Source organism: Festucalex cinctus, chromosome 12 (genome assembly GCF_051991245.1).
Source record: "Festucalex cinctus isolate MCC-2025b chromosome 12, RoL_Fcin_1.0, whole genome shotgun sequence".
Lineage (NCBI taxonomy): Eukaryota > Metazoa > Chordata > Actinopteri > Syngnathiformes > Syngnathidae > Festucalex > Festucalex cinctus.
This window is the reverse complement of record NC_135422.1, coordinates 12,864,472-12,889,634: the sequence shown is the minus strand read 5'-3', so window position 1 is coordinate 12,889,634 and position 25,163 is coordinate 12,864,472. Positions and strand designations below refer to the sequence as shown.

Genomic DNA, 25,163 nt, shown 5'->3' with positions numbered 1-25,163 from the left:
AGGGACTGGCTAATTTACTGACTTTTCTGTTGCTCGCATTAATGCCACAGATGTGCTTTTTCAACATAGGTTCCACTGGATTCATTAAGGTTTTTGTTTTTTTTTAATCTTTTTTCAAATTGAGCCTGCAGCCATTGTTTTCACTTCAACTCATCTGTAGTCAATAACTTTCTGCCACCAGCAAGTAATCTGGTGCCTTTTGTTTACAAATATTATAAAAAAAAAAAAAAAAGGTCTGTAAGAAGAAATCTTGTGACCATGTGAATTACATCACTAACTGAACTCAAGTGTGGTCTCTTCAGAGACAGGAGTGAAGTACACAGAGTTCCACTTTTAATAATTCATGAAAAACTCACTCACGCGCAACGTGGAAAATTGGTCCACCGTCTATTTTTAGAGGCTTGAACCGATTTTTGGTTTCGCTTCCAGCCATCTTGGCTATTTTCTCTGCTGCAAATGAGTACTACAAGAGCACCGGGTGAGGACTAGAGGAGAAGAATCATCATTGTATCAATTTTTTTTTGTGATGTACACGAAATTTGATATCTGCATTTAACACATAACAGCAAGAACACACTGTTAGTGGCACCCATTAGAGCAACTCGGGAAATGGTGTCTTGATTACTAGATGAGAACTTGTGGGGTACTAGATGAGGCCTCGAGAGGGCCTAGGACTGGATGTGGACTAGATGAGCACTATTCGACGTATAGTGGCACAGTAGAGTAGTTGTAGTAGGACCATGGTCAAGGAAATAATTACATTTTGCCCAGGTACTATTGTACTATAGTAGTTTCTATGTAATTTATACTGTACTTTGCATATCCTGCAAAAAAATGTAGACTATATGTTGACTACTGTCGTTTCACTGTCCTACACGATGAAACTCCGCTGAGAGCATGTCGTTTTATCATGCAAGATGTTACCGTACATTATGCAACACGCCGATCCGTTTTTAGCCTCCGACACTTCGGCAGACTTCCACGTTCACACGCGATGCATGAATACGGAAAAAGGCCGCACAAAAAAAAAAAAAAGTCGCACCACACGCACCTGGATAGGGCACCCGGCCCTTGGTCACAAGCTCTGTGAGCAGGATGCCAAAGGACCACACGTCGGACTTGATGGTGAACTTCCCGTAGAGCGCCGCCTCGGGTGCAGTCCACTTTATTGGAAACTTTGCACCTACAAATAATCACATGCACACAAAAAAAAAAAAGTCATGCTAGCATTTTTTTCTAAAAAGTAGGACTTGTAATTTCAACATTATTAAATACATTTTTGAAAAAAAATCATCCTAGCATTAGACTTAGACTTGACTTTATTGATTGATCCCTTTGGGATGGCTCCCTCTGGGAAATTTACATTTCCAGCAGCAATAAGAACAGTTAATAAAATAAAACATAATTCAATCAATCAATTACCTTAATTAAAAAAGATTGAATAACATTTGGAAGATTTTACATTCAGAACCTAACCAATCGGCTGACCAATTTAACTGGGATTTATTTTTTATTTTTCAACACATTAACACAGAACGAGATAACGACATTCAAACTTGGGTTGGGTTAAAAAAAATAAATAAAAATCTAATAATCGATATCAAATCGATTCTCTTTTTCGAGCCTGATATCGATTGATAAAACCATGAATCAATTATTTTAATATTTTCGTCCCAGAAATTCATTAGAAAATAGAATTTTAAGGGCCAATTTTTTTTGTATCTTACCGTTTTTTTTTTTAATTACTGTTCACAAGAATTTAAAAGTATTCTTACATTTATGAAAGACCCGACTAATTGCACTTTTAAAAAAAATCTGAATCTTTTTCATTTACGGGACTGTCTCAGAAAATTTGAATATTGTGATAAAGTCCATTATTTTCTGTAATTAAATAAGCAAAATGCCATACATTCTGGGTTCATTACAAATCACCTGACATATTGCAAGCCTTTTATTATTTTAATATTGCTGATTATGGCTTACAGCTTAAGAAAACTCAAATATCCTATCTCAAAATATTAGAATATTTCCTCAGACCAAGTAAAAAAAAAAGAAGCCATAATCAGCAATAAAAAGCTTGCAATATTTCAGCTGACTTGTAATGAATCCAGAATGTGTGGCATTTTTGCTTATTTAATTGCATTACAGAAAATAATGGACTTTATCACAATATTCTAATTTTCTGAGACAGCCCTGTATATTCACAATTATTGAATTAGAATTATGAAAATATTTTCATCTAATCCTTGCGGATGTCAATGTTTGTGTAACGCTTAAGTTATTATGACATGCTACTTTCAATAATAAACTAAATTAACCTTTGCCAAATTTAATTTGGAATTTAATTTTTGCAGAGTTTGTATCATGTCCTTGATATCTAAGAAGAATTGATGTTTCATAATTAATTAGTCAATATCGAAGTGAACTGAAGTGAATGGAATCGAATCAGGAAAAAAAAAATCTAAATTTAATCGAACTGAAATCTTGTGAATCGAAATCGTATCGATTGAGGAAATTAGAAATGATACCCAGCCCTTAAAAAAAAAAAAATTAAATAAAAAATGAACAAATAAACAAATATATCGGCCGATTGTAATTCTTATATATATTTATTGTGGATGTTAAGGAGCCCAAAAATGTAATGTTAGTCATTATGGTGCTACTTGGAGAGCATTTTTTGAGGTGGCACGTTTGTGCACTCAGCACAATGCACGTCCATCTGCCACCAATGAAAAGCACACGTCCAATTTCTTTGCATGTCGCAGCCACAGACGTGCTTTTGCATCGTTTTGTGGCGCTGCCATGCGGCGACCACGTGCGCATGTGCTTCCCAGACCGCGACAAATTACTAGCTCGTTTGTGAAAAATACGAAAACTGCAAAGACAGACGTTGAAACCGCAACACATCTCCTCTGACAACCACTTCCTTTTGAGAAGATTTGCAGTGAGGAATGAATCCATTTTCATCAGCGTAATAATCTACCTTGTCTCGCCGTGTACTCGTTGTCCTCAATAAGCCTGGCCAGACCGAAGTCTGCAATCTTACAGACCAGACTGTCTCCGACCAGGATGTTGGCAGAGCGCAGGTCTCTGTGGATGTAGTTCATCCTCTCGATGTACGCCATGCCAGCTGCCACCTGGGAAGTTGACTCTGTTATTTTCTTTCATCTTATCACGGGATGGTTTTTAAAGGATGAAAAGCTGGAAGCATTCACAAACTCACACGCACAAGCCACACTCATTTCGTTGGAAGTGGGTTTTATGAATTACAAAATGTTCTTATCCATTATTTCACTTTGAGAATCAATCAGTTTTATGGTCCTTTTGTTGCCCCGCTTAAACAAGCAGTTTTTCAAATTGTGACAGAAGCATTTTTGTGCGTCTTGTTTTGGCAAACAGTTTGAAGAACCTCAAAAAAATCTTAGCGATGATGTCACACCTGAGCCGCCATGTCCACCAGATTCGGAAGTTTCAGGCCTCGCCCTTCTCCATCTTTGAGGAAGTCGAGCAAACTCCCTGAAACATAGAAAACGTGACATTATTTGTATCTGTTATGTCAAATTGTCAATCAACAGACTTTGTTTTTTTTGCAAGTGGTGCAAGAGGGTGTGTGCAAGTCAGGCAAGAGGTGAGGATAAAAGTGATAGCTATACATCGACCTCTCATCATGTACGCTGCAACTCTCTCCAATCGGCAAATCCTGTTTTAATATCAGAGCACTTTTCTGCAAGTGCAGTGAGTGGGCGTGTGTGAGGCGGGCAAGCGGTGAGGAGACAAGTCAAGGAAATAAGTGCACAAACACAAACCTGTCACATTGTTACTCCTCCCACACATCACGACTTGGCCAATCAATGGCTAAATTAAAAAAAAATTATGTGAGTGGAGTGAGTGGGTATGTATGAGGTGGGCAAGCGGTTACAGCACAAAGAGTGGATAAACACACAAACCAATCACGTCTTTTCAGTCCCTAATATGACACACCTTCAGCTAATCAAATAGATCATTCAGAGCTCCTTTTTGCGAGTGAAGCAAGTAGGTGTGTGCAAGGTGGGCGAGCGGTGAGTACAGAAGTCAAAGAAATACATCAACCCACCGCCATATACTGTAATTCGTTTCACGTGATGCAACTCTGCTCTAAATTAACAATTTGATTGGCTGAGTCGTAAAGTGGAAGGCGATACAAAGCTCTGCGTCATTTCCTTGACTTCTCTTCTCACCGCTTTCCTGCCTCACAAACACCCACTCACTCCACTTGCAAACAACTGCTGTGAAAATACAATTTCATCGGTTAAGTTATGTCACTCGGTAGCAGTTTACAACGTGCGTGACTGGTTGTGTCTATTTCCCTTGAATTTCTCTTCTCACCGCTTGCCTGCCTTGCCCACAACCACTTGCTTTACCTGCAATCACCTGCTTTGAATAAACAATTTTATTGGCTGAGCCGTGCCATGTAGGAGGAGTCACAATGCATGCGACTGGTATGTGTATAGTCCCGTGAAATTCAGTCAGTTTTTGGCTGCCTTTCACACACCCACTTGCTCCACTTGCAAAAAGCTGCTCTGAAATGGTGTTTAATTTCTTGTACAATGTATTTCTCCTTTTTTTTTTTTTTTTTAATCATCCTGCGAGCAGGATTGAGCCGGATGAAAGCTGCCGTAAAATCAAGTCCGACTTGCGTTCGTTTTGACCCAAAACAACAGAAGAGAAAGCGAGAATAAAAAAAACAAAAAAAACAAGTGAGGTGAGATCAGTGCTGGGACTCGTGCCACTGAAGTTACACTTTATTGGCTGAGTTATTTATTTGCTGTGGCGACTGAGGAAGCACGGGAAGCCCGCCTGCTGTCAGCGCTCTAGTCAGAGTTGGCCTCGGCGCCGTTCGATACGTGGAGGATACCCACTGTGCGGTTCATATGCGCCCATGAATTATGTACACACGGAGACGTAATATTGATGGCATCCGCCCGTACCTTTATTCATGTACTCGGTGACGATGTAGATGGGCTCCTCGGAAACCACGGCGTACAGTTGCACCAGCTTATCGTGCCGCAGCTTCTTCATGATCTGAGCCTCCTCCAGGAAGGACTCGGGCGACATGGTGCCCGGCTTCAGGGTCTTCACCGCCACCTTGGTGGTGCCGTTCCACGTGCCTGTAAAATCACAATCGTCTCAGCCACAGATTATTTTACGTACGCGCAGGGAGACGTTAGACATCCTCCTGTAGGCCTAATGTTATGTTATGTTGTGAACATTTTGTTCATATATGAGGATTATTTTATTTAATAAAAGGAATCAAAATGCTTTTAGTTGACAACGCTCAGCTTTGATGAGTGTATTGTTTTTAACCAAGTTTGCTGTTTTGCTGTAGAGGATTCGGGCCAATATTGATTATATTCTCCGAATTCTGACTTGAAAGTGAGAATTCTGGGAATAAAGTCAACAGTCTGACTTTAACTCATTTGCTCCCAATAACGTGTAAATACGTTTTTTAAAATGTTTTAAGTGTCCCAAAGACGTATTTATACGTTTTTTTTTTTTTTTTTTTTTTTTTTTTTTTTTTATGCTAAAGCATACAGAAGGCTTTGATGCAGCCTCTCAACTGCAAAGAACGGTTGCAGAAATGGTAGTTATTACACAAACGGCCAATAGGTGGCAGCAGAGCAAAGGAGATTAACCAGGGCCATATAGAAAAAAGCTAAATTACTTACAATTTTGAATAGATTTGTGAAAACTGATGAAACTGAGCTCTCTTCTAATGCTAATTGCTGCAAAACAGAAACAGATAGAAACACTTTTTTTTCCTGATGAAAGAAGAGACTTTAGTCTTTCTTTTTATAGGTTCCATGCTTTTATAGCAATAGAACACAATATTTTGTGGGCCTTGCAAAATCAGTCCAAATCCAGTAAAACAGCCGGGAGCGAACGGGACTGTTTCTGTGAAAATCGCTGGGAGTGAATGAGTTAATAGTGAAAATTAGAATTCTGACTTATTTTCCGCAAACCATCACATTTTTCAGACACTAAACATGAACGAAAACTCACCAAACTTTACACGCAGATCGGGCCTGGCAAAAAATTTGATATTTTAAAGTTTGTCATACATGATAACAGAAAAATGGCTCTGTAGCGCCACCTACATAGGTTTAACGGATCCCTGTCCCGCTACGATTGTCCTACGGCTACGGAAATAGTGTGGCACCTGTAGCACATCCAGATGAACAAAAACCTCTTTGATAGGTGTACCCTAAAATGGACAGGAAGTGAGGTATGAGTATTTGAATGTCCAATTTTGGCCAATTTTTGCACATTTACAGGGGTCATACTTTTGCCCCCTTCCCCTACACGGTTAACCCGATTGACTTCAAACTTGGGATGTACCATCTCAACACCTGGGACAACATCATGGTAAAAAAAAGTTTTTGACATACTATATGACGGGGGAGAGGCATCAAATTTAGAATTCTGACTTTAAAGTGAGAATTTTGACTTTAAAGTCGGAATTTGAATAATTATTCTCATTTTAAAGTCACAAATCTAATTTTCGCTATTGAAGTCAGACTGTTGACTTTATTCTCAGAATTCTGACTTAATAATTCTGACTTTAAAGTCAGAATTTAAAGTCAGATATTTGACTTTATTCTCAGAATTCTGACGTTAAAGTGAAAATTCTCACTTTTTTTTTAATTCTGACTTTAAAGTCAGAATTTTCACTTTAATGCCAAAAATTTAAATTGCGAGAACAAAGTTAAAATTCTGACTTTAAAGACTTTAAAGTCAGAATTCTGAGATAAAGGTGAAAATCTTGCTAACCTTTTTTTTTTCTTCACTGATCCTAATCATATTCCTTTGTTTTACAACTGAAAGTGTGGAATAATAATGAAAATAAAGTAATAATAATTAAACAAAATAGCGATAACAATGAAACAGCACAAAATATTTTACAAAAAAAATCTTGAAATGAAAAAAAAAAAAATCTATATTTGCTAATATACAATATAAGTAAATATATTAAGTAATCATAAAAATTGGGGTTAAATTTGCAGTGGAGTAGAACTGCACTAAATACAGATTGTAATAAAATAAAATAAAATAAAATAAAATAAAATGAAATAAATGGTCAAATTTGCAGTGGTGTAGAATTGCACTGTCTCAAACTTCCAATATTTTGCAGTACAGTTGAAAGGAATTGCATTTAAGTATTTATTTAAATTTTATTTCATTTTCAAGTCACTTTGTCTAACTGCATTTAATAAATTGTGATTATTATTTTAAATAACATTTAAAAATAATTATTAAATTAATACCACTCTACCCATAAATAGTATTTATTTATTTATTTATCTATTTTTATATTAGTTTAGCAAATTTTGTGTTCTAAGGTTGCCGCTGTTTAAACGTGTCAACGATACTCACCCATCCAGACCTCCCCGAACTGCCCATTGCCAAGGCGCTTGATGAGCTGCAGCGACTCCCGCGGGATTTCCCACACGTCTTTGGTTTTGACGGACAGGTCGGTCAGACGGGGCATGCCCTTGTGGCAGGGCACGATCAGCCGGCAGCACAGCCCTGCCGCCCTCGCTGCCCGAGACATGAAGGAGACGCGCATCTACGAAGCTGTACAGTAATGCGGCGCCCGGCCAAATGTAAACCCGTAGCGAAAGCTCACCGGAGTAATGGTGCACGAGTTGCTGGAGCGTCTCGAACTGGGCTCTGGTGGTGATGTAGTAACCGCCGCTGTCCAGTTTGCGAATCTTGTAGTGTTTGACGTGGTCTCCCTTGATGTCGTCCCAGTCTTGGATGGAGAGCGAGTAAGCACCTGGAACCGAGAGTAGATGGGTATTTCTTAAAGTGTGGTGCAACTTCCATCATTGTCCCCTAGGAGATAATATACTCGGGGTGTCAAAATTAGTGCGTTAATTTTGAGTTAATTTAAAGTCCCTTTAACGCCACTAATTTTTTTTAATGAACGATTAATGGCCGCCCTTACTTGGAAAGCGTGTACTGAGGGAAATTACATTTGCAACGCAGCAGACACATCCACATCAAAATTAAACAGGAATAAATTTAATAATAATTTATATATTTGTGGAGACTGGGGTCAAGTTGTATTTTATAATTTTAAAAATGTGTAGAATTTCACGTTACTTAAAAACGCAATTATGCCATCTAGTGGCAGAAAAATTACCTCAACACAAATCAATCCAATCGTTTTTTTACAGTACAGTACAGTACAGTACATCTTTTTAATTTTAACTAAATTTTATGATTTATTATTAAATTATTGTATCAGAGACTAAAACATGCAGCCATATTTCTATCTAACATTTTTTCCACTTTTATGTTCACAAGAGTATGAAAACTTCCATCCATCCATTCATCCATTTTCTTAACCGCTTGCTCCTCACAAGGGTTGTGGGGGTGCTGGAGTCTATCCCAGCTGGCTTCAGGCAGAAGGTGGGCGCACCCTAAACTGGTTGCCAGCCAATCACAGAGTATGAAAACTTATTGTACATTTTACTGTACATTAAGAACACATACTTTTAATGGAAGAAAGAATTACTGTAAATGAAAAAAGCAGAAATGATGAATGAAAAAGCATTCATAATAAACTAAAAATCACACCAAAACAAAAAACAACAACAACAACAAAAAAAACAATAAATGAAAATAAATATATATTGTGCTGTAAAGTAAATAAAAAAAATACTTTTAATGGAAAAAATGAATGTAAATGAAAAAAGAACATATATAATAAGAAATACCATTTATAATAAAGTAAAAATCATACCAAAATCAAAAAACATAATAAATGAAAAAAATCCATATAATTAATGGGATTTTTTTTTTTCCTAAATAACGCAGATTTCCATTATTGCGGGTAGTTTTTAGAACGTAACACCCATGATAAACGAGGAAACACTGTATACTCATATTGTATATATACATATATGTACATACACATGTACTCTGGGGTCTCACACGATGTTTCTGATGCAAATGTTTCCAGCAAAAAAAGTGACGTGTGTACCTTTGGTTGTTTCGCTCTCCCGGATGAGAAAGGTGCCTCGAGCGTTGCTATTGGACAAGAGCTGTCGCTCCGCATCCTTCCGGCCCAGTTTGCCAAAATACCAGCTGCAGAAATAAAGTTACTGTAAAGCGTCATGCCGCTTAAACTATCATCTTTTCATTTCTTACTGCACATGCTGTGAGATGAAGCCTGAAATATTAATAACAGACTCTGCGAGCGACATATATAAAAGCGGGGAGGAAATAAAAAAATAAAAAGTTCTACTCACTCCTCGGCTTGGATGGAGTCCACCGGAGCGACGTAATTACTGGGAATGTAACCAGTTCCACCTGTGGTAAGGGAGCGGGCCTCCCACCAGTCACCCTCACTGCAGGGAACGGCGACAGACAGGAAGTGAGGGGCGCATTGGACCTGTGCTGGTCTACTGACAATCAATATAAACACTACACATTCCTTACAAAGCCGTACACACGGACGGTGTTTCGTTCTGACCAACTCTTTTTTTTTTTTCTTCTTCTTTTTTTTACAAATGCGTGTGCTTAAATTGTCCTCCATGCCCCACCAAAATGCTGATCCATAGCATTTGGTGGCCTACACCCCACCCCCAAATACATTTTTTAGTGATTCCTTTGCAATGCGACTTCCAGATTGATGATGCGATGGGGGGGATCCGCCCTCCAATTGCTGTCACACAGATGTTTTCAAGCTTACGTGCTGTTGAGGATCTGGAACCTCTCCCCTTTCCTGAAGCTGAGGTCATCGTCGGTCCGGGCTTCGTAGTCGTACAGCGCCACGAACAGCGTCACCCCTGCAAGCAGAACCAAGCCACAGGCTAAGGGACTGATTTGCAGATGGACTTGCGCCATCTTGTGTGTCAGGTTCGAGTCAATGTTGATTCGTTTTTGGCGCGTGAATGGAATTATTGGGGGAGGAAGAGAAGGGTGGTCAGGGGTTTGGTTTGCTGCCACCTCCGCAGGGTTCGTGATAAGTCTGGCGTTAGCATGTTAGGCTTTTTCTTGTGGTTTTCGTTATTGGGTCAGTCCATATGCTGAACATATGCGGCACTTGTTTGAAATGTCAATGCCGCCCGCACTTTTTTTTTTCCTTTTTCATCTCATTTGCTGCTTTATTTCACAAACTACACACGGCTTCTGATCTTTACTATTATTGTTTCCTTTCATCCTGCGCTATGGATGCATTATGTTTTCATAATTGAATCAGCAGGTCTCGTATGAACTACTGAGTGTCATCTGGTTGCAATTGCCATCGCTCAAGGTGAATAGCAGAAGCAGTGGAGGTTTTTGGTTTAAGGACAGTGCCCCACCAGTAGGCGGCGCTATAGTGACTTTTTCCCCTAAAGAGTAGGAAATCATTTGTGAGTTCAATGGTTCACATTCCTTTTGCTGCAGTTTTTTTCATTTTTTATTTTATTGTCGTTAATTTAGATTTAAACTACACCTTCAATCAACCTTAAAGAGATACTTTACTTATTTAGCCATTTTTGGCAGTCAAACATTAATATTTTGCCTATTATGAATTTGATATTTTCATTATTTTTCATGTATTCAATTGTATTTTTTAATTAGTACCTTTAAAAACACATTTTGCAACTTGCTGTCGACTGAAAATGACATCACAAGGGCTCAGGCAACCAATCACAGCTCAACTTGTCAATGTCACATGACCAAACCTAGAAAACAGGTTAGCTGTGATTGGTTACCTGAGCCCTTGTGATTTCATTTTCACTTGTCGACAGCAAGTTACAAAATGTGTTTTTAAAGGTACTAATTGTACGTCAAAAATAATGAACGTATCAAATTAATTATAGACAAAATATTAAGTTTTTATTGCTAGAATGGGCTAAATAAGTTTAGTATCCCTTTAAAGGATCATTGTGCAGTTTGTCACTTTTTTGCTCACAACTGCCACCTCTGACCCAAAGTGCAACTGCAGCATCTGTGTCACCCCGGGTTTTCACTGGATGCGGTTGCGGTGCGGTTGCGGTGCGGTGCGTCTTGACTGCGTGCTCCGGACGGGTCAATTTTTTTGTCAATCCACACCGGCTCCGCACAGCTGCGGTCCGGCAGCTCCGTCGCCGCCCACTTCCCAACGTGTCTCGCGGGACCGGGCGCGCGCGATCATGTGGCATTTCACAACGAGAGGTGGACTTCTTTTGATTTAACCTTTTCTTCTTCTTCTGCTATGAGATTCCATGCAGCATCCTTTTTTTGGTTGTCCTTGTAAAGTATATTAATAACGAGAGTCGGGTCAGTGCGGGTCCACTCTTTATTTCTGTCTTCCGCGTCCGGCTGCCGCTCAGTACGGCAAGCGAGACGGGCACAACAAGCAATCGCGAACATCAAACTCACAATACATTACAGTCCTTATAAAAAGGATGTGCCGTGTCATATATTATTTTGTGGTTTTCCACCTCCAATATAAACCTCTCCTCGTCCATGTTCGCTGGTGTCTAAACCGTGAATGAGCACATGGCCCGGCGACGCCCACGTCACGTTTTGCTGAAAAACTTGAGAAATAGGAGCTGGCGAGTGTTTTATTCTGAAAGGTAAACGGAAATTTATTTTGAAACTGCCTCGGTCTTCCTGTCCCGCTCGATGTGTTTTGTGCTAGCTTGCCATTTGCCGGAGGCCTACCGCTGCGGCGTCCGGCAAAAATAGAAAATAGGTCTATCCTTGCGGAAGGCTTGCGGCACGCCGCAGGCCTTCCGCAGTCGACACGCAACGCACCCGCAAGCGGTGTAAACTGCACCATTCGAATGAATGGAATCTAATTGCTTGCGTCGCCGGACCGCACCGCAACCGCAACCGGTGAAAACCCGGGGTTAGGCTCGTTCATTGTGCGGGTGCGAGTACGTGCATGATCTTAAAGTGACAGCCACAGTTGACAAACGAAGACATGACTTCAAATGAGGTAAGAAAAACTCCGCACCTTCCCTCACCAAAGAAACTGTGGAGTGTGTGGGGGTCTGCACACTCTACTATAAAGGGAAGATAAAAGCTGATCAATGCAATCAGAGTAAAACAATCAGGGCTCTTTGTACTCATCTGGGCATTGGTGGAGCATGTATGATGTAGAAAAACCTTCAACATTACCTTTTTAAACGGCACAATGCACCTTTAATTGTAATATAATGGTAATGTTAATCCAACAAAGTGTATAGTGAATGTTTCCTATTTGTGGGGGAAAGGGATAAAGCTCTGCTACAAACAACAAAAATCAGCAAATAACTGACCCCCATAAAAGGATTCTAATTGGCTATATATGTCAGCAAAGCACTGAAAATGTGAAGCAAGCATCAGTTGCACATACAAATGTTTGTGTTTGAAAGAAAAAATAATAAGTTCCCTAGGGATGCAACTAATATTTGATAAAATAGTCGATTTATCTGTTGAATTTTTTTAATTTTTTTATTTTTTATTTTGATTAACTGATGAATCGGACAAAAAAATAAAATAAAATAAAAATCTGTCCCATTTTTCAAAAACAGGTCATTAACTTTTTAAACTGCAGAAAATGTACAAAGAAAAATTAACTATGATTCAAATACTGGTTTTGGTCCACAACATCCGAAAATAGGAAAAGATGATCATCATTGTTTTCTAAAGTAAGATCAGATATTTACAAAAGTTTTATTTTGATTAAATACAAAGACTCAATCTGCTTTCATCTAGAACTATATGGACAATTTTAAGTTAAAGTCTTTAATAATTAATCAATTACTAAAACAGTTGTCAATCATTTGATTATCTATTGGTGGTCACTGAATTGCTTAATTGTTGCACCTAAAAACAAAACAAAACAAAACAAAACAAAACAAAACAAAACAAAACAAAACAAAAAAACACAACTCAATGAAAATCTACTGCAAATCCAAGTGATTTTTGCTATCGCCTTAAATCAAGGCAAGAACTCCAGATGAGCAAATACTTGGTGACAGCTGGAAAAGAAAACTCCCTCTAAGGAAGAAACCTCGACTAGAACCCAGGCGCTGTGGGCGACCGTATGTCTCGGCCGGTTGGGTTGAGGGGACAGAGACAAGTTCAGGAATGCACAGCTTCATCTTGACAAGACTCACTCATAATTTTTGCAAAGAAAAAAAAAATGTTCCGTTTCTTTATTGTTTTGTCTGCCATCCTCGAAAAAGTTTGCTTACAAATATATAGCGTGCTGTAACAAATCTAATGGCCTATGGACCATATATGGCCCAATCCTCTCTTTAGTCGGCCCACAGAGCATTTACAGTATCCTACAAATGTGTTGGATTTATTTATTTGATTCTTCATATCATCGCCTATGAGCAAACACAAATGCTGACGTGTTGTTTCTGATCAAAACCAAGGCCCTCTTTGCACGTTCCGAACTTCTTGTTGATCATTTGACGAATGCGGCCCTCCCGTGGTGAGTTCGTATTCGTGTACATGATGCTGACGCTACTAAAAAGGCAGTGCGTTGACATCAAAGCCAGAACTGGTGTTAATTTATGCACCAGTTTACAAGTAAGCCCACGAAACGCACGCTGTACCGCGTTTCTGGTCCTCAGATGAGCTTCACGGAGCTCCACTGATCATTTGGGTCACGCTGTTTTCCATTAACTCGCAGCAAGTGGACATCCATCTTGCGCTGGCTCGAACAATCTATTAGGAGTAGCGGGTAATGGCAAAACAAAATGTTTCGGAGGCCTCATTCGCAATCCTGAAAAGTGGGGCAGTTTCTGCGAGGCGGCACTGAAAAGGTTAAAGCGGTTTACAATGTGCCGCTATAAGTAGGACTTGCTGACACATGGCATTTTCGTTCGATTTAGTAAAGTCAACATTTTTGCTTGACACTCCACTGGCAGCGAGACTTCTTCTGGTCTTTAGGAAGTGGTTGGAAGCAGGTATAAATAGTAAACAGAGGCCACCATTTTGGTTTATGCAGATGACACTCTTGACTTGGATTTGACTCTTGCACTTGGCACATACTTTACGGTTTGGCTTTTATGGCTTTATGTAAAAGCACAAACACTTTCATACTGATTTTAAAGCATTTTCTGCACATAAAAGTTGAGCTCAGCGATGTATTTCTCACATAGGGACCAGCAGAGTTTAGTTACTCAACTGCAGAGGGTCGTTTATTTAAACTCATAAAAATGCTTGCGGATTGTTTGTTTACTTCCGCTACATTTATTAGTGCATCAATCTAAAATAGTTTACCATTCACTCCACCAGTCATCATTTTACATTTGATCAAATATCAACAAGTAGAGAATACGGTATTTTATACTTAACAAGCCAGATTTAGCAAATGCTGTTCTGCTGACTGATGCTAACTTTATGACAGCAACAGTAATCGGAGGAGGGCTTTGTCTGGTATGGTATGATTCAAGTGTGACGGAAGCTTTATATTTGCCGATTTCGAAATTCATCTGCAGGCCACGAGGAATTCATGGCCGAACTGGAGTAAACCGCCTGATCAACGTATATTGCACCCTGGCCCAGCAGAAATTTGCTAGCACGTCCAGATTACTTATTGATTTAAAAAAAAAAAAAAAAATCCATAAGGTTTCATAGTAAATGTGACTCATTTCTCCATCATAGACCAATATGTTTTTTTCAGGACCGATAACCAGTATTTCAAGCCGATTGCATCTGTTAAACTAGATTTAATTAAAAACTAAGCAATATATATATATATTTATTTAATTTTTTTAATTTTTAAACATATAAAGTGTAGGGAGTTCCTGGTGTCAGCATCATCTTTTATAAAGTGGAAATTTAAATAAATCCATAAAGGAAAAGTTCAAATGTAACATCGCTAATTGGGAGTTTTCATCAGGGTTGGTGAAAGGTTTCAAAAGAGTGAAAAAATGTTTGAATATGTTCGAAATGTCTTCGCGACAGGTAAAAACTGTCAACATCTTAAAAATCCTGATGAAAGCCCAAAATTTGCTACGTTCGCAAGCATTCACCGCTCAGTGAGATACAAGTTTTATCGGCCTTCAGAATCGTAAAAAGGCAGATGCCGATATTTCAATGCTGATATTTGTCAAACTGTCAAACATCGGCATGGATAATTATCCGTTTATCCCTACTCATTTGTGGCCCAAAACAAATTGGATATTTACAATGACCATAACACCATGTGCATAGTTTCTCCAAAATATATGGTTGAATGGTTTCTAGGCTTTATCACCAACCTCCTCTATTATCAGAACATCTTTCAGGGCATCCAAGCAGAGCCTCAACACATTTTCACAAGCATTTTTAATTACGGCAATAACACAGAGGACATACAATCATCAAAGATGAAGCTAAATTAAAACAGCTGTCAAAGCCCTGCTGGCTGTCTTTTTTTTTTTTTTTTCCCCAGATAAAATCTCACCTGTTCCTCCTCGGGAGCGCAGCGTGCCAGACTGCGAGGACGTGTGCACTCCTCCGAAGACGGTGACCCCCTGCGTAGCGCCACCGCCGCCACCTCCTCCGCCGTGGAAGTTGTTGTAATTGGGGATGGTGGTGACCCCGAAGTTGGGGGGGTAGTGTTGCGGCGTGGGGTCGGCGCCATAGCGGTAGCCTGGGTGGTGCGAGAGGCCGGCGTCGCGCTCGTCGGTGAGTTTTGCTGCGTCTTTATCCTTACATTGGACGCAGCCCATTCTCTAGGTTCTGAGGAGGAGACGCACACGGAATTAGGAATGAGTGGGAAGGGAGTTGATGGTGGTTGTGTGGGGGTTTAGAAAGAATAGCTGCCAACGCCAGTGGGGAAATTATGATTCAATGTTCCATTATTTCAGCGGCTTCCTCGGAGGCTCAGAGCTAGTCGTCGGTACAATCTTTCAATTAGGCTGAAATTAAACACCATACTTTAAGCTGCACAACTAATTATACAGTAGGACATAATGTGGTGGAGCTTTACTGAATCATCGGTGCTTCATGCACCAACAAGGAATTTCTGCAAATGAGCCGACTTTGTCTTATCTTCTGTTATTGTTTTTTTTGTATTGTGCAAAATGGCAATTATCACAAGTCATCCCTCGAGTACTTGCAGTTCACCTACTTGCATTTTTTAAAGTGAAACCTATTCCCTGAAAAACTAACCTACTCACGTAATTTGCGCTCTTTCCAAAACATCCTAAGATGCCAGAATAGGCTGCCAAAGCCCTGTCTAAATAGGACAGTGTCAAAGGAGTAAATCTGGCAAAATACACTTATCGAAACCAAAAGAAACTGACTTGTATTGACTTAGAAATCGTGACCAACTCGCAACGTGTCCCACCTATCATTGTATGATGTGAGAAAATCCAATCTGACCATGCCATTAAAGTCCTTTTACAAGCTGTACTTTATTTTTCTAGCAGCACAGCCGCACTCATTGGAAGACTTTACACCCGGCCATCACATTTACAAGTTTGGCGTGCCATCTACTTTTGTTTTCCTTTCACTTGCAGCCACACACACACCCATTGCTCACACGTCAGATCACCAGAAAAACTTACAACCTCTCATATTTGTCGCTAACATCAGCGAGGCAATTTTTTTTGCTGTTGATTAAAAAAAGAGCCATACCCTCCTTGAAGACCCAGTTAAACTCATACATGAGCTGGATAATGGCTACTCTTTACAGTGACTACACCAAGATTGTCAAACTGGCACTAGTCACACAAATCGGACCACCAAAATCACATTATACCACCTGCGCCACAACTTAGACCTAGTTTCACCTCGTCTAAAGTGTTGCCTTCTTTCGATCATTACATTGTCTGGTGCGCCGGGGGCAAGTAATAGAAAACACCCTCAGTACACCAGAATATACCCATCAAGGTTGCAGCACGGTCTGTCAAATTCCCAAACACAGCAAACTAGACTTGCCCCGGCACAAAATTAAGAAGCCACATTTTTTTATTATTTTTTTTTTTTTTTTTTTTTAACGCAGAGCGCCTGCCTACAAAAATAAAACCGTATGTCAACTGTGGCCAGGCCTAGTATGAATTGCCTGGTGGAATGCACCTTATGTTATTAACCACTAGAATCAGACTTCAGGTGACTCAAGCCTGGTATGAATTGCCTAGCTTAGCTAGCTTGAGTATACAAAATATTCAGAACAGGTGCATGCGTGAACCATTTGCATTTTGGCCAGTTAAAAGAAAGAGTCACACCCTCCTTAAAGAAACTGATAAACTTGTGGATAGTCCGCTTTCCATCCTCTCAATACGTCACAGATAGCAAGACAGTTTGTTTGTCTTTCATCAACATTAGCAGCCGGTTGAACTGAGTAATGGCTAATTGTTTACAGTTGCTGAGGATGGAGAGACGCCAACATGAACAATCCTTTGCTTAAGACTCCTTTGTTGACACATGATAAAGTCTCCGGTGTCAAGATGTGCTCACTAATAATCACATCGATATCTCGTGAGGAAGCGCTTCAAATTCTCAATGTTGTACTCATTCATAGAGAAAATGGATGAATAGTTTCTAGTACAGTAACGCGGATGTCCTTTATGACACTGAAGTCCCGACATGCCAGTTATAAGCCAAAAGCAACACAATGTGTGTGACTGAATTCCTTCAGCCCTGTTTAACATTTACAAGCAAAAACAGCCCAAAACGCCTCCTCGGCCTGGCTCCATGTACACTCTTGGGGACTGCACAAGGGAATGGACAAAGCTGGCCACACTTCACAATGCATCGCAGAATTCTAAACTACAATTTAGATGGGCTTAAACAACACAAATGAATGCTTCCAAATTTCCAATGTGATGAGAGAGCATAGAGAAAGGAGAACATTTACAGCATTTATTGTGACTTAAATGATAAACCAACATTTACACGAGCACATATTTTTTGGTGTTCCTCTGTGAACGAAAAAATAAATAAATCACAAATGTCACTGAAATAACTTCAAAATGACAAAAGTAATTTTCAATTAAAATTTACTGAGAATTTTCTAATCGAGCATTATTGCTCTTTTTATGTGGACCAACAAAGTTGTTGTCACTGCTAGGTATACATTTTGGCCAATTCCCTAGTTGAGCATCCAAATGCATCTGTCCATTGTTTTTGCCTGTATCCTGATCGTCGTCATACTGCTTTTTGTTCCCCTTCCCACTGACTTGATCAGATACTCAAACACAGCCGGTACTGACCAACTTTTTGTAAGGTATCGATTTAGATCTCATGTCACTGGTGTCGTGCATCCGAGTCCATCTGTTTGGGACATTAGACGGGAAGCAGCATTTTGCGAAGAAAAGACTTTGATTTACATCTTCTGTGGCTGGTGTCACGCATTTAAGTCCACCTGTCTGTGATGTTTGACAAGGAGCTGAATAAAGGCAGGCTGCTATGCTAGCCTATTGCGCTAGCCACAAACTTTTTGTGAGCAAGCGACTTTGTTTTACGTCTTCTGCAACTGTAATTTTGAGTCCAACTATTTGACAAAAGCAGCCGTGTTCAGAATTTCTCACATTAACATATGATTGTCACTTGAGATTAAAAGGCAGCATTTTAAATATTGTTTTCTATTAGGCTACATTGATTTTATTTAACACACAAAGCTGAGCCCTTAATATCAAGTCCTTAGAGACCCATTTACTGCATTTGCACATTTCAATAACAAAAATGTTCTTGGAATAAAATAAAATAAAGGCCGGCGCCCACCAGAGCATTAATATAGCCGACCCCCATTCTATTTATCTCATCCCGTTTGTACTCATGTACACTGTACACACACACACACTGTCTTGGTAATTTGGCCCCGCGTTCACTTTGTAAACATTTGCATATGAATTGTGTCTGTGTGGGCATGTGACTGGGAGCGACTTTGACAGCAACAGGCCGATTTAGCACATTTCCACTTGTTAATATCATCAAAAGTCGCAACTGACAATTTATCTCTCGGGAGCGCTCATATTCAAACTACTGTCTCAGTTACACACATGAAGCCACCATGCAAATATAAACATGTCAAGATGAAAGCCCTGATGACGTTTTGTCGGTGAGTGTGGCAGAGAAACACAACCACAACCCCCTCCCCACCCTAAAAAAAACAAAAAACAGATGATAGCATTGTAGCTGCAGGGCTCGAGTCTCGCACGACCACAACAAGCCCGCAAGAACACACGTCACGCTATTCGACGCTGCAGACGATCCCAGGCTCTTGTGACAAGGGGCCAGGGTCGAACCTCTATAGTGGCTCACAGCCCACATGAGTGGGAGGATTTTCACTCTAAAGACCGAGGCGGGCACAATACTGGAGCTTTTTTTTTCTTGTACTAGACAAATTACTTTTTTGCTTACTTTTTTACAGTGTTGTGCGAGATGAATGGGTTGACATTTCTACAGCGGCACAAGCAACAACAACAACAAAAACAACTTCTTTCAGACTCTGATAATCAATAAAATGTTTTTTGTTTTTTTTGTTTTTTTTGGTGCCGTAGTTTAATTGAGCAGGCCGGGGATTGGGGACTGCTGGTTCATGCAATGTAAATACAGACATTTACGTAAATAATATATACATAAATAATACAAACATTCTGAGATTGGCTGGCAACCAGTCCAGGGTGTCCCCCACCTACTGCCCAAAGCCAGCTGAGATAGGCTCCAGGCACCCCCCGCGACCCTTGTGAGGAATAAGCAGTCAAGAAAATGGATGGATGAAATACAAGATTTCTGATTTTTGGGGGGCATGTGACATTCAGGACCTAAACACCTTTACCACTTTACTAGAGTCTAAATTCTTGAACTTTATTTGAGGTCAAGACAGGTTTCCAGCGTGTATCAAAGCTGCTCCAAGATTATTTTTTTTTCCCCTGTAGGAATTTAGTAGACGTAAAAATGAGTATGCCATAATGACTGAATATTGCTGACACGTGACATGGGGAAAATATGCTTATAATTTTGGTGATAATGATGAGCTTTAAAAAAGTAATAAAATGTGCTGTAATATTGGATGCAGGTCCTCAATGGACAGTAGTTTATCATTGGAAACTGGAAATTAATTCACTGAAACAAATGCCTTAATTTAGGCATGAGCACACATACACGCACAGTGTTGGGAGCCGTAACGAGATACAAGTCCATTTATAGTAAAGCTGTGAGATCAATAGTAAATAAAAAGGCGAGTCATGTCAGGGTCACACAGTGTGTCTAATCCTGTGCAACATACAGTGAAACAACACAGAGCAATTTTGCTAATAGCATGGAATAATGTAAAATTGCACTGCTAATCTCATTACTTTTGCACGGCTGCTGTTGGCGTAATGCACAATGCATCAATCAGCGTTTTATGATGTCGTTGATGTCGAACTGTCTGCAGGCTTGTCATTCAGCTCACTGGAAGAGGCCACTGAGACAAATCTGTTTAACACTGCCACAACATCAAAAAGTTTTTCTTCCAATGGCCCTGGCAGAGGTCTCAAGTGTATGTTTCATGTTTAAAAGGATTCTCGTCTTTCTATTGTACTGTTGTAAATTAAGACATTTTTCTAATCAAGTGTTGCAGCAGTCATAGAAACTATTGATGTAATCCACGAAATGGTAAATTAAACAAACCACAATTTTCCAATACGCCATTTAAAAACAAACCTTTTTTTCATTCAAAAACATAATAAAACCTAATTTAATACAATACAAAGCAATAAATTGGCTTCATAAAGAGCAAAAAAATATACTGTACGTTGGGACGCGATGGATTAACAACAACTTTGCGCCTGTACCTTTAAGGGGTGTGGCCTAGTGAGTGACATCAAGAACATCGCCTGTTTATCAGGCTATGGATGTAAGTTTTGACCTACTTTCGCCACTTGCACATATACTCATTTTGTATTTGTGCGTTTGACATAAAAAAGAACATAAAAAGCCAAAGCAAATCTAGCATTATGTTTTATGTGGTGGTGGTTTGAACTATTGAGCTCTGTGTGACTTTTCTGGATACTATGAGTTCGTAAGCGTGCGAACTCTGAACTGAGGTCTCGTTTGATATTCTGACATATTGTGTAACAATCCATAGTGTCACAAAGCCAACAACATAAAGATCTAAAACAAAGGTCTTCTGACATTTTGTGTGGTAGCGGTGGGAATTATGACGTTTTCTAGGGCTTTAAGAGCACGTTTCCCTCAATATTGAACTATATAACAATATTGAACAGTACTCTCTCTGAAATTAGCTCAATTGATGTACGTCTTCCGCAATCTTTCAGTACTGTATTGTTTTCTCTTCATTGGAGCTTTTAGAAACAAAAAACCCCCACACCAAATCAGTGCTGTATTGTGGTCTTTATAAAACTGCGTCATCATATGTCATTTTGCAATCACGCAGGGGTCCGTTTACGCTCACGTGACTGGGGTCACACCTCCCACACCGCTTCCAATGACGTCACACGCGACCTTATTCAGCTGCGCAATGCAAAATCAAAATGTGACTTGTCACTTCTCAGACCGCGTGTTCACCGGACTCCACAATCTCCCCCATTATGGCGGCACCGCCCGACCGAATAGTTACAATATTTGCTTGTGTCAGACAAGCGACTTCATTCAGTGTATTAACAAGAAGACAATGGCTACATTTCACCAGGCTACAAGATTAGCCGGACAATGCCGGGCAGTGTTGCTGTTCCAAAGTGATCCTTCTGAAAAGAGCTGGTTATAGATATATAAAAAAAGAAATTCACAGCTGAGCCTCGCACAAAGTGGAATGGAATCGAGTCCAACAGTCCTTCTTAACAAAGTCAATATGAAACCTATGTTTTCATTTAAAGCCTAGAAAGAGCATTTAATCCTAAAAGCAAAAACCTCAAAGGTCCTGTTATCTAAAAAAACAAACAAACTAAAAAAAAATCCCTAAAACTGTTAACCTATAATATACAGGAAAGCAGCTTTACTCAAACTTTATATACAAGTACCACCTAAAATAAATAAATAAATAGATTCGTCAAATACTACCAACATTAAAATACAATGTACCGTAGTTTAGTAGGCTAAATAAATATTTAATATGTAATGTATTTTAATGAGGAAAAATACTTCATAATATAATACTTTTTAAAAACTTCCTAATATTATGCTTTATTTAAAAAAATTAAATAAAATTGATGCTATTTAGCATTAGCATTAAGCTATCAGACTGAAAAGCTAAGCCATGCGGTTGCTTTAAATACACAAGATTTAACTCTTTGTTTTATGCTTAGTTTGGCTGAAATTTTCAACTGTGTTTGGAAATAAACAACTTGAAGCCTCTTTGTTGAATAATTGATCTGCTAAATTGTTGTAAAGTAAGTTGAGTACAACTGAATTGTACTTAATAACAAAAAAAGTCTAAGTCATAGCCTTTGTAACATTATGCACACTTTAAACATTTAATATGATTCACGAATCATGGTTGGTAAGAGAGAAAAAGATAGAAATTGGGACCCCCTCCCTAAAAATATATTTTTAATTGTAAATAACAAAATATGATCGCAAAACTCTTTACAACTATTCCAAACGCTTCTTCCAACATAACCTTACGATTAAATGACTTACAGATTTGATTTTGAATGAATGCGCATGTAGCATACACATGCAGAAAATAACTACGTAAAGTCCAGTAACAACCCAGGCTAAACTTCCTTCCCTACCGCCCTCCCTCCACACTGGCAGAATCAGAACTTGTCTCTCAGTCGAGAATTATCACTTCAACATTTTTGCTTGGAACCAATTACTACTTTCCTATTTATCCATAGCCATCTCGTAGCATCTTCGAGCATTACTGAATAGGCACAAAAACAAACGCACACTATGCAAATTTAGTAAACCACAAATAACACTATTTACTGTGTAATATTAGTGAAGTTATAAAAAGTAAAACAGCTTGTGATAGAAAATAATTGGTGGAAAGAAAAGGGAGATCCCCCCCAACACACACACACACACCCACACGCACTAACTTTCATCACAAAAGTCAGTGTTAGCCCTCGATGGGGGATTCAAATATATTTCCACATCTTCTGCCAGTGTTCGAGGGCAATGGTTCTTTTAGCAATACATTGGAAATAATGATGCGCTGCGCTTCGGGCAATGATTATGTGGCAGAAGAATTAAGACTTACGGAAAGTACAAGTGGGTCACACATAGACGTTGCATGATCATGATGGGCATGGTAATCAACTAAACTAAATGGTTCAGAATTCCGTCAATTGTGTGCAATTGATTGTTGATTAGCCCTGTCTTGAAGCGAAACAGAGTGCACCACATGCATTTCCAACTCAGCTTTAACTTTAGAGGCATTTTTCCACAAAACTTCATCCACGACGGCGACGGACAAAAAAACAAAACAAAACAAAAACAAAAAAACAAAAAAAACAAAGACAAAGCAACAAACAAAACCATTATGACTTTAATAACAAGTCCGACAAACAAGCACTGCTCATATGCTCACTTCGAGCTATGATGTCCATACTCACTGCATCATGTTTGCATTAAAGTGCACCTTTCTGTGAGTTTGGTGATAATCCATCCATCCATCCATCCATCTGTTTCTTTTCTAGAGCACTTGTCCTCATTAGGGTGAACTGAAGCCTCTTCCAGGTGAATATGGACGAGAGGTGATGTACACCCTGAACTGATTGCCAGACAATCCAATCACAGGACACAAAAAAAACCCATTTACATTCTCTTTCACACCATCAATTTAATTTTCAAGCTACCCAACATGCATGTTTTTGGTATTATGGGAACTCACACAAACATGGGGAGAACATGCAAACTCCACACAGGACGGTTGATACTTGAACCTAGAACCTCTCAGCTGTGAGGAAGATGCGCTAAGTTACACTGTGTGCTAAAGGAGATGTACAAAGAGAGCCATTTATGCTATACTGCTTTTTGTACAGCTACCAAGTGTCAGAAACCAATTAAGCAACGCACTACTTTTTCATTGGACAGGGCTTTGGCTTTAGTACAAGTGAATAGGTGAGAATGTCTGTGAAAAACAGGGCAGGTTTCAAAAATAAAATATGCGAATAGCGTGTTGTATTATGTGAAAGGAACACGGTTATTAATATTGACAGTACAAATCTGTAATTGGCTGATGACCAGCTCAGCATGTACCCCGCCTCTACCACAGTCAGGCTTGAGCTTACTGACCATCCAAAGTGATCCAAAATTGATGCACAGACAGACTGAATAAAATTACTTTTGACTTCGAGACTGTATTTTTTTTTCCACTTGCATAAAGTATTTTAATCAGTGAATGAGTGTGTACTTTTTCCACCTCTGCTATGTTTATGACTGCATACAGGTCGCTCCGGCTAGCGAGTTATCCCCCCCTCATCATCATGAAAATGATCAGTGTTTTGATTCCAGTTTAAGATGGACGGGTTGCCCTTGCAAACACCTGACACACATAAACCGATTAGGGGGAAGCTTTGATTTGGCCATCGGGGGCAATTATTTGCATCTAAATCAACAGGAGGCTGGTCTACGGGGGCCTTGTTGTGAGCTGTTTGTGCGGTCAGCGCGGCTCTGACTGCAGTGCATCCATCCCAGCTGCTGCAACACAAGAGCTCCCCCATCCACTGAATCCCACGGCAAAAACATCATCACCACGCACGAATATATTATAAATGTATTAGGCCACATTCTGCGCTCTGTGCCTTCCATCTAAAAAAGAAACAATCGACGGCGGTGCAAGCAATTGAAATGCAACTCGTGAGTAGGAAAATAACGAAACGTGCTTACCGGAGAGGAGGTGGGATGGTGTTGGTGTGGGGAGGGGGGGGATTTAAAACTAATCCATCGGAGTTTCCACCCGGTGACTATTCGGCTAGCTCAGTATGATTTTCCGCTCTCTTCTCCTAGAGGAAGTAGTGTAACGGGAGGAAACGAGAGACAGAAAAACTCGGAGAGTGAATAGCGGTTCCCGTCCGTGCCGATTCGGGAGCTCCTGTAGCTGCCGTGCGTACATACGCCCGTGACGAAAGCGGGGAGACGGCGTCAAGATGGTTGTAATATCGAAAGCCTCATCCGGTTTTCTCACTTCAAAGTAAAAAAAACTAGTTGGTCAACACAGCTCGCATTTCGTGGTTATAAGTTGGCAATGTCGATTTAAAAATACATTTAATTCCTATTCAAAACTTGGACAAAACATTCAACGAAAATGGGCTCGAGTAGTA

At 39.6% G+C, this 25,163-nt stretch overlaps 1 protein-coding gene across 1 annotated transcript in view; it reads right to left on the bottom strand.

The window, feature by feature from the left end:
- LOC144031517 (tyrosine-protein kinase fyna-like) overlaps positions 1 to 25,163 on the bottom strand; it is a 28,034-nt gene extending 2,871 nt beyond the window's left edge. The window contains exons 1-11 of the mRNA XM_077538766.1: positions 24,730 to 25,163; positions 15,407 to 15,684; positions 9,737 to 9,833; positions 9,294 to 9,392; positions 9,026 to 9,129; positions 7,664 to 7,813; positions 7,411 to 7,575; positions 4,968 to 5,147; positions 3,440 to 3,516; positions 2,984 to 3,137; positions 1,052 to 1,183 (exon numbers count right to left, since the gene is read on the bottom strand). Of these exons, the coding sequence (XP_077394892.1) occupies positions 1,052 to 1,183; positions 2,984 to 3,137; positions 3,440 to 3,516; positions 4,968 to 5,147; positions 7,411 to 7,575; positions 7,664 to 7,813; positions 9,026 to 9,129; positions 9,294 to 9,392; positions 9,737 to 9,833; positions 15,407 to 15,674 (1,426 nt within the window). The 5' untranslated portion in view covers positions 15,675 to 15,684; positions 24,730 to 25,163. The remainder of the gene's footprint in view (positions 1 to 1,051; positions 1,184 to 2,983; positions 3,138 to 3,439; positions 3,517 to 4,967; positions 5,148 to 7,410; positions 7,576 to 7,663; positions 7,814 to 9,025; positions 9,130 to 9,293; positions 9,393 to 9,736; positions 9,834 to 15,406; positions 15,685 to 24,729) is intronic.